The sequence below is a fragment of the Aphidius gifuensis genome, linkage group LG4, assembly GCF_014905175.1.
Source record: "Aphidius gifuensis isolate YNYX2018 linkage group LG4, ASM1490517v1, whole genome shotgun sequence".
NCBI lineage: Eukaryota > Metazoa > Arthropoda > Insecta > Hymenoptera > Braconidae > Aphidius > Aphidius gifuensis.
The window spans coordinates 8,849,809-8,860,756 of NC_057791.1; the positions used below are offsets into that span (position 1 = coordinate 8,849,809).

At 32.1% G+C, this 10,948-nt stretch overlaps 1 protein-coding gene across 1 annotated transcript; it reads right to left on the bottom strand.

Moving 5' to 3' along the window:
• Positions 1-6,596: 6,596 nt before the first annotated feature.
• On the bottom strand, positions 6,597-7,826 carry LOC122853825 (death-associated inhibitor of apoptosis 1-like). The gene is made up of 3 exons (XM_044154243.1): positions 6,995-7,826; positions 6,783-6,880; positions 6,597-6,602 (listed from the first exon to the last, which is right to left on the bottom strand). Exons 1-3 carry the CDS (start codon positions 7,824-7,826, stop codon positions 6,597-6,599), a joined length of 936 nt encoding a protein of 311 aa, XP_044010178.1.
• Between the last annotated feature and the right edge of the window lie 3,122 nt (positions 7,827-10,948).

The window sequence follows — 10,948 nt, forward strand, 5'->3', positions numbered from 1 at the left end:
ATTCACAAATCAAAACTAGTAAACCCATTGATTTTACATATCCAAAATCACCAACACAGTTACTTGGTTTTCAACCACAAATATTTACCCCTAATCAAATATATAAATCGAATGTGCCAGTGAATATTTTTCAAATCAATCAACTGCGAATTGAATGTAACATAACAACAGGGGCTTACATTAACAATCAGAAAGTTCACACAATACATAGTTTTTTTCCAACGGTACCGCCGGGATATAAAATAATTGAAGTGCCAGCATCACCAATTTACCTGCCAATTAGTGTTAAAACAATTGATCATTTACAAATACGAATTGTTGATCAAAAAGGGCGACCTGTTAATTTTCGTGGTGAAACAATCACGATTACATTACATGTAAAACTATAGAGATGGGAATTTTATTTAATTCTCGTGCAATAAAAAGAGGATTTTCATATAAACACAACACATCATGGAGAGCACCAGTCAGTCTGAATCAAACATCAAAGAAGTTAACACCTCAAAATATAAATTACCTAAAAAGTCTAGGTCTCAAACTAAAAAATACTGAACGATAAATTTTAATTGGATTAATATAACTTGTTTAAAATGTTTCGCGAGTCAAAATGGGTGAAGAAAATATTCTCGATATTAATGCCCCAGTTCATTTTAGTGATGATATATCAAACTATGTAATTCATGCACATCAGCCTTTTGGATCATCTAGCTATGAGAACAGCGATGAAATAAGAATTTTAATTCAAAATCAAGATTTGTTTATATTGCCGTCAAAGAGCGCCATACACATGCGGTAAATTGAGTGCAGCGAATGGTATTGATTCAATAGGTAGCATTCAGCTAGTTAGCAATGCTATGTGTCTCTTATTTGAAGAAATGCGTTATGAATTAAACGGAGTTTTAATTGATAAATCAAAAAATCTTGGTATTACAACTTCAATGAAAAACTATTTATCATTAAGTTCAAAAACAAATTATGAAAACGCTGGATGGCTTAATCAAATTGAGGATATAAATTTAACAAATAATAATGGATATTTCGATTTCTGTGTACCGTTAAAAATGCTTCTCGGTTTTGCAGAAGACTATCAAAAAATTATAGTTAATGCTTAACATGAAATTATTTTAGTTAGATCTCGCTCTGATGTGAATGCAATAGTTGAACGTCAAGAAGTTGAAGCAATACCAGCTTTTAAATTAACAATTTCAAAAATTGAATGGTTGATGCCATATATAATGCTATCAAATAGAAATAAAATGGAAATGATGAAATATATACAAAAGGACCCAATAATCTCTATTGGATTTAGAAGCTGGGAATTATATGAATATCCAATGCTGCTAACAACTAATTAAATAATATGGACTGTAAAAACTAGCTCTCAGTTGGAAAAACCTCGTTTTGTTATTCTTGGTTTTCAAACGAATAGAAAAAATGATTGGACGAAAAATGCTGGGAATTTTGATCATTGTGATCTAACAAATGTGAAATTATATCTTAATTCTTCCATTTATCCATATGGAAATTTGAATCTCGATATTGGAAAAAATCAATATTCTTTGTTGTATGACATGTATAATAATTTTACTATATTGTAATATATTGATTATTTCGAAAGTTATGATTTTTTGAAACACCTAACCGAAAACAGCATTCATTCGTTTATAAAAAAATTGCACAAATAACATTGTTTTTTTTTCAGTGTTTCAAAAAATCATAACTTTTATAATAATCAATAAATTTCAATTCAAGATGATTATTTAAAAAGCTTAATCAAAAAGCTTTAGACACTATATTTTATATCCCGAATTTTTAATTTTATATGAATGCCCAAAGGTCTTCGAATAAATAAATTATCGTTTTTTTAGAAATAAACGTTTATAAAGTTCTCTAGCCACGAAACAGTTGATCAAAAATTTTTTTTTCAATATGTATTTCAAAGCTTTTTTTTTTGAGCTTTCGAATGGTCATATTACCAAGTCTCTAGCTCGAAAATGGATAAAGTTATGAACAAAAGTATAAAATGAACATTCTGCTTACATGTATTTTAAATGGAAAATATTCAAAGTCGATGAGCGACATTGAAAAAAAAAAAAAAAAAAAGTGAAAATAGTAGATGGTTTGTCTTGTTAAATACTAAGATTTTAGAGGGTGGGAGAGAAAAAAAAAGAATTTTTTTTTTTTTTGAAACGGTCTAATATATATATATATATATATTATGAAGCTCAATCTAAATCTAAACAATTAAAATATACATTTATTTCAAATTAAAAGCAAACAACAAGCAATTATATATATATTTTAAAGCTATTTATTTATTGCAATATTTATTTTAAATTATGATTCGATATTTGAACTTTCTTCTCTACACTTTGAACAATCTTTCCTTGCTACGTGTAAGAAAAGTCCAAAGTCATCTGTTGAATCCAAATCATTTTGTAGAGGATGTTGAGTGAGTAGAAGGAGGCTCTTCTGGGCGAATTCCGGGAATTTGGTTCCCCCTCCTTTCCCCTCGTGTGTGTTGTGCAAGGGCCCGCATAGGATGCATGGGGTAAAAATAAAATAGCAAGGGTGCGAGTGAGAGGTATGTGTGTGAGAGAGAGGTATGTGTGTGAATGTATATAGTATAGGATGAATGAATAAGGGCGCGTAGTAAAAATGCATAGGTAACGTCTGGAGTAAGGAATAACATAAGGACTCGGATAGAAAAACGTCTTATGGAGAAAGCAATGCGAGGGAGTGAGAGGTTTTTATAGTTACATAGTTGGGTCAGTTTCAGACATGGTGTATAGAACTTTTCTTAAAATCTTTTTTTTGGTTGAAAACAAAACTTAAATATAAAATAAAAATATATAATACTATTCTTAACCTATGGAAATAAATTTCAAGACTTTTTTTTTTTTTTTTAAATATAAATTAAATTTTTATTTTCTCAAATTTTTATTTTTTTACAATTTTTATTTCAAACATCAGTTTCATCCACACTGTGTATGTTTCCAGGATAATCTATTTCAGGCTCACGAGGTGTACGTAAATGTTCTGGTATAGCAGCAGCCTCCTCATAATTTCTTTGTTTAACAAATTCATATCTATTGTTCATCCACTTTTTTATTTGTCGCGCAACTTGGAGGGCGCATCCTGTTTCTTGCTGTAACCCATGGTGAATACAGGTTGTTGACGGTGGTAATTGTTTGATAAATTCAGGCCAAAATTTCTCTTTATCAACATCTCTGATTGCCGTGCATAGTACTCTCTCGAGATATTCACAGGATTCATTGCCAGAACTCAAAATAATTCTGCTTTTTGAGGCAAGGGTCCTTAAAACTTTGATGACTTGTGCTTCCTCAGACTCACCATCGAACCAATTTATTTTTAGTCTACGGGTACGCTTCAGGTTTTCATAACGACCATACGCTGAGAGTGTTGTAAAGTCGCAAGGTGGCGTTAATAGCCAATGACCAGCTATTTTTTCATTTATACCAATCACAGAAATTTCTTTTGGTGAAAAAGTAAAATCTTTTTCTACAAAACCAAGAACAACAATAGCGATATCCATGACGACCAAATAAAGACTGAAGTAGTTTCTCGAAAACACAGATAAATCCAAAATTCTTATTATTATTATTATTATAGAGGTGGGGGGGGAAAATATATACAAGTCAAATTATTTTCAAATACAAGGAATTAATTATTATTATTATTTTTTTCTTTATTTATTTATTTTTTTAAATACAATCATTTATTATTTATTTATTTTTTTAAAATACAAGGAATTTATTATTTTTTTTTTTTTAAATACAAATCATTTATTATTATTATTATTTATTTATTTATTTGGAATACAAGGCAATATTTTTATTTATTTATTTTTTTTCAAATACAATTCATTCATTTTTTATTCAGCGTCATTCTCCATATGATCGACATAATGAAAAGGTGTTGGCCCACGATACTCCACAGGATTTAAACTGTTCGGTGCAGTTGCCGGATAAATAAAGTCGTATAACTGATCAAAATTCTTGACTAAAATATCATTATACAATAAAGGCAAACATGGGTCCATAAAACCCGGCTCAAGTTTTGTGTCGTCCTCAACGGATTGCTGTATTTCCACAAATAAATGGTTCCTAACAGTCATCTGTAAAAAATGCTGAAGAGTTTCTTTATGAATACGTACACCTCCAAAGTTTTTTCGTAGATATTTTATAATGCCATCCGAGTAAATATCTGCAGGATAATGAGTCAATATTTTTTGACAAGCTGCTACCCATGTTCCGAGAGAGGATAATGTCCTCAAAGTTTTTTTCATAAATAATAAACGGACATTCCCTTGTTCAAAAAGAATACCTCGCTCGCGTTTATGGTCTGTGGCTGGAAAACTTATAGTTAAATCTCCAAGATGTACTGGTTGAGTGTAGTTGAGTTTGAAGTCCGGTCTCGAATCGTCACCATCATAATAATATGAAAATGATCTACACATTTTCGTCAACGGTATCCATTGCGTCTCGTTATCCAAAAAAATACTTCTTTTGGTATCACTGGCTATAATTTGTATTGCAGATTTAAAATACTCGCCACTTGTCCACTCAAGACCAACACACAATGATTTTGTATTAGATTTATTAAGAGCCGTTGTATATGGTAAAACGAGAACCCTGTCGTATTGAGCCATGTTGAATAACTGATGAAATAAACTTTTTTTCGAAAGCTTTTATACTTTTTTAAAAATAAGAGTGGGAGAGCTTACAGATTTTAGTAGATGTCGGTGTTGGTTGGTCTGTCTGAGGATCCAACATCATTTTCAACTTTTATGTCGTTGAATTTTTTAATTTTTTTTCTTATTGTGTAAAAACAATTCAATGTTGGTTTTTTCAAAATATGGTACAAAAGAACAAGTCCTAATAATATTTGACCCAGTAAAATTTTTAGGTGTGTATCGTGAATTTTTTCTTTTTCAGTCACAGTAAATTTCACAGCATTTAATGTCTTTACAATTTCTTTGAGACTTAGAGGACTTGAGTTGACAATCATTTTTTCAATCGCTGTTTTATTAGTTTCATTTATACCTTCAACTAAATTTAAAAAATCGTATCCACCAATATAGGGATGGAGGACTTTATCATTATTTTGGGATATGCCAGGAACCCCGACTAATGTCACAGAGTCGATACGGGCTCTACATCCACTATTGACAGTTATTATGCCTGTGTAATTTAGTTTGCGGGTTTTCACGTCATCACCACAAATAACTCGTAACTCAGTATTTTCAACCATGCTATATAACCATTTTTTATTATATAATTGAATAAAATTTGGTTGAGGATTTTCATAAAATTGAATATCACAATCTAACATATTATCTTGTTTGTTTGTCATTAATAAATTAATTTCACATGAATTTATATTTTTGTATCTTGTAAAGAAAAAGTGAGTACAAAAAGATGTTGGTACGACTGGTGAAAATTGACATGCCTGGATATTAACGTTGGTACTGTATTCACTTTTATCTTGGGCTATAAGAATCAAAGAACTTTTAGGTTTAATGTATGCCGCAATATGTGACTGGAAAGTATGTTGTTTTATCGGTGCTGGATGGATTTCATATATTGAATAAATTTTTGGTGATAGTAGAGGTATCATAATACTCAGTAAAATTCGTCTCTCATGGTAGGTAATAGATATTTTTGCAATTTTCCGCAGACCATCAATACCCGCTTCATTTATTGATAATGGTAGTACATACTGATTATTATTATTTTGTAAAAAAAGACGCAAAGAATCTTCAATTTTCTTACTAGACATTATTCGAGGGTGGATTAATCCGAGTCTAGCAAAATAGTCGATTTGAATTACGAGTTCTAAGGAATTAATATATTCATCATAACTCAGCTCTATATTCTGAAGCCAGGTACGACCGAGGTTTACCATAGTTTCAAAGTGAACTTTCCATAAAAGTGTATCCTTACTTTTCCATCCAACACTAAATTCTTCCATTTGTGCACGAAAATAATTGATAAGTCCGTCATTGTTTTTTAATCGAGTCTGCACTGTATGTAGCTCTGTTTGTAATAGATGGGTTGTATTATTTAAAACAGAAATTGTTTTTTTATTATCACGTTTTAATTTATTGATTTCTTCGTTAATCATCTTGGCATCGTCTTTATTCAGAATCCCAAATAAAGAGCTTGATATTGCACCCACGAGAGGGTAGATCGGTTCATTACGTTTTGTTTTTATAACGTCTTTATGAAATAATGAATTAATTTGTTCTGTATACATTGCGATTTTTTTTCGTTGCTGCTCCAAAAAAGGAAGGCGTCGTGATACAAAGTCACAATTATTTTCTACAATTTTATCTGCTTCATACTTTTGACATATTTTATGTAGACCAGCCAATCCTGGGTCTTCTTTAGTATAATTACCTCCCCCGCCCAAATCAGCATCAAAGTAACGCAAAGGTAAAATATTCGGTAAAAAATTGAGAAGATCGTCAACATCGATATACGTTGTAAGTTGCAGACTATTACTCGTTAGACGCACGTTTTCGATATGATCATAATACAAACCCGGTGTTTGTATTCTCGATTCAATTATCTTCACAACTACAGAAAAAATCAAAAATGCTGTAAACGCCATGGTATTGACTGAATCACGGCTTGTGATTGACTAAGTCGATTAATTTACAACATGGGTATATGAATAGGTAAAATAATTTACAAGACAGGTTATATTTGTTTAAAAAATTATTTTTATTTTTATATTTATGAAATAATTGGTCGTACAACTTTTTCAATATCTGCTCTACATATAACACATTTTTTTAAATCAGTTGAACAATTTCCACAAGAAACAAAATGTCTACATGGTAAAAATAATATACCTAAATTTTTTTCAAAACAAATTTTACATTTGAATTCAATATCTTCATCTATACTGTGGTAATCCGTAGGTATATTTCTCATAATGACTATTGAGTTCGATTCGATTGTCAAACTTTCTGCTTCCTCATCGTCTGATGGTTGATCATCGGTTTGAGGTATTTTAAAATGATCAATAAATTCTTGTCCTTTGATAACACGTACAAAATAACATTCTTTAAAATAACGTGCATGTTCTTCCCATGGATCTTCATTTGGGAGCCAATCTTTTATACCATTACCACAGTGATAACACTGAACGTAGTCACCAATACCAGTGTAGAAAAATCCGGCCTCAGCTAGCTTTTCTTTTGTCTGGCTCATGTGCCTAGGCCAATATCCATATGATTTCAGGCGTACGTCATAAGTCAAGTATTGTCGAACCTTGGCAGTTTTAACATCAATCTCAGGGTGTGGATCAGGGTACGGTGGTGGTACATAATCAAAAAGACTTAAAAATTCTCGATGTTCAAGTCTTGATACCGCCGCTGAATAATATGAATAACGGAATGACGGTGAAATTACAGGAGAAATATTTTTCCGATAAGGGTAGAAAGTAGGTACAGCCACGGTGTCAGGGTGGATGCCCACAGGGACATTTCCACATGGTATTCGGCGTACAAATCTACAGCTTGGTTTGTTTCGATGATGTTCAAGCCAAGGATTATCACCCAAAGTCCAATCGTTAATTTTAACTCCACATTCAAAACAACATACAAAGTTACCAACTCCGGTATAATAGAATCCAGCAGAAGCCAATTCAAAAATATCTAAAAGATGAGCTAACGGCCATGTTTCAAAACTTTCACGGCGATTGGATTCTACACGATACAATAATCTTTCACCACGTTCAAACCAAGTACGTTTTTCGATGTGTTCTGCCATCACCATGCTTGTTGATGAAGCCATTTTTTTAAACTAAACATCAATTTTAAAATTCTCTTTATATATATTTTTTAAAATTAAGGAGAGGGAATAATTCAAACAAAAAACAATTTTATTTATTTTATTTATTTATTTATTTATTCAACGAAATTTACAATAAGAATGTTGTACAGTTGCACCACTACCTCGGAGAAAATGGAAACGCTTATTTTTAAATTTTTGAATCAGTTTTTTATACATTGTCATTATAGTATTGTCGTTGAGTTTAGTATCGTCGCCAAACAGGCGTTGGAAACTCGAAAGATTTCCGCCATTGGAAAACCAATGTAGAGCAACAATGCAATAGCAACCACACACATTAGACGAAAAATCTTGAAGCCTTTTATTATTATACTCGTAACAGACAGTGTTCCTTCTAAGGACATAGCTGAAGCGTGGATCGGTAGGTCTTTGTCCAAAACTATCGAAGTATATTCCATAGCCAAAATGATCGATAAATAATGCGACCCAATGAGATCCTGGCTGGTTATGATTGTCTGTATTTGCAATTATTGCACACGGCTTTGGCCAGACAAAAGGAAGTTTGTCTACAGGATAAATTCCACCAACAGAGATATCTGTATACGGTAAAGCTCTAGCTAGCTGTTGAGTATCCATGAGATGAATCACGCTATCCTGCGCTGCTTAGACTAATATATATTTTTATTTTCACTCTTCTTTATATTTAATTACTATAATCCATTATAACTTGACGGCTGGAGTCTATTTCGATAATATTATCATATTCGGCATAAACAAGACAATTAACGACTTGCGCCAAAGCTTCACTGAAGCGTACTTCAATACGCAGGCTACCACTCTTAATTAAGTTCCAATGACCAGCACTATGTGCGGAAAGATCTGGTGTTAAGTCAAAAGCAAATAACGTATAACCTTTTCTATAGCTATCTCTATCTATTTGCATGCCATGGTCTCCAAAATGAATACCAGTACCAGAAAAAAGTGTATGGTATGCCTCAGCATCAAATATATTATTGGAAAATGTAGGCTGCAACGGTTTTCCAGGTATTTGTTTACCATCGACGTAGAGACATAGAAAATTTATATTAAAGTGTTGGAAGTAGAATGGATTATAGAGCCTATTACCATTGAAGCCCCGGTTATCAACAAATCCAATAACAACTCGCTTAGGCAAAGTACCAATAATAATATTGTCGAGACAATTTCCAAGGATTCCTGCGGTGAGTAAAAAACTCTTGACCTCCACTCTAGTAAGGGGATATTTAGCTGTCGTTTTCGCTAAGGCTTTTGCATGAGCAATCATAATATGAGGATTTAGCTTGACTCGGCGTACAATCAATGACGCTTCTAATATTTGTATTTTATAATCCTTGTCGTTTGAGGCATCCATTAAACAAAATTCTTGTTTTGACCGTGTGAGATTAATTTTCATTTCAATCCCGTTCAATAAAAATTTTTCCTGGTTAAATACATCAACATGTAAATGCCCAATCATCTCAAATTGTTTTCCGGCATTTGTATGAACACATCTGGCAACTAAGCCTTCATTTTTTGCATCTGCAGCAACAACACTATTTGTATTCATACGTCCAGGAGTGTCAGGATACCATAACGCTAGTTGAAGATGACTATTTGTTGCATCATATCCATAATTAAGAATTGTTTCAATGTATGCTCTGTAAGGATATGTGCTATTTGAAGCTGATACTAATTTTTGATTGAATAATACATCAACTTTTTGAAAGAGACTGTGGAGTGTTAAATTAACTGGGCCTACAGCGTCAGTTGCCGGTGCTACTGCCCCATTTTTATCCACAATCTTAGCACGAATTTTTAACAGTGTATGTGGTAAGTCTATATATTCCTCACTTGTTCCAGGTACATGAAATTCGATTTGCGAATCATCACTCATTGAACTAATAGGATTGTAATAAGCCCACGTAGAATCTTCGATCGTTGTTTGTGTTGGAGGTATTGTAAATAAGTCAAGCTCCGACTTTGTACACTCACACGAATTATTATGTAAAAAAGACATGGTTATTTAAGAAAAAATATCGTACACGTTACGTTTATTTTTCTTTTTTATTGATCTTTTTCTTTTATTATTTTTCTTTATATTTTTCCTCTTTTTTTTACCACCACCTTTCTGGACTCTAGAACGAGATTTTTGCTTCTTGACGCGTGGACGACCACTACCTTTCTGATTACGTTTTTTCTTCATCACACCCTTTTGTTTATTAATACCAGAGCCTTTTTGAATATTTTTTCGACGGCGCTTTTTCTTATGACTACTGCTACCACCCCCACGGTTATTCCACAATGTTTCTAAATTATCTACTGCTTTACGTTTGAGTCGGTGACCAGATTCTTTTAATCGTGTCTCTAATGATTTTTTAAAATCAGATTTATGGGTTAGTACATCATCCAATACACTAACTCCAGCCTGCCACAACTCTTCACCAACAGGTTTAGCTACTCTTTGTAATATAGGATATACTGTTCTATACAATCCCTTGAGAAAACCTCCAACACCGTTTCCTCGCTGATTATAAGTAATGTATTGACGTTGATGAGTTGTTACACCACCACCGACTTGATTGTCATAATACTTTAAATACATTGACATAATTAATCAATTTTTTGAAAATGAACCGTCATGGTCAAAGGGTCATCCCCAAATAAGACTATGTGGTCATTAGAATCTTTTATAATACATGATATTGTTTGAAAAGTCTGTTGAATTACTGGTAAATAATAAGGCTGGAAATTCACATTATAATTCCCACCATACTTATATTCATTACTATCAAAAGGTACAATTCTTAAAATTTGTTTATTTTATCACTTATAATATATGGTGAACAAATATCACAATAAACATACAATAAGTTTGGCAATGCTCTCAACAAACTGGCTGGTTTTTCACTAAGACGTATAACAATTTTTTTGGAAAATAATAATCCACACTCTATGTAATTAAAGCCTAGAATATCTGACAATTTTTTTGTTAGTGTTATTGAATGTGAAGCACAGGTTTCACCACAAATTTTTTTTATACTGGTAAAGCGTGTTTGGGAATTAAATTTGAATTCAAAATGTTGATTCAGTATTTTATCTCCATTCAA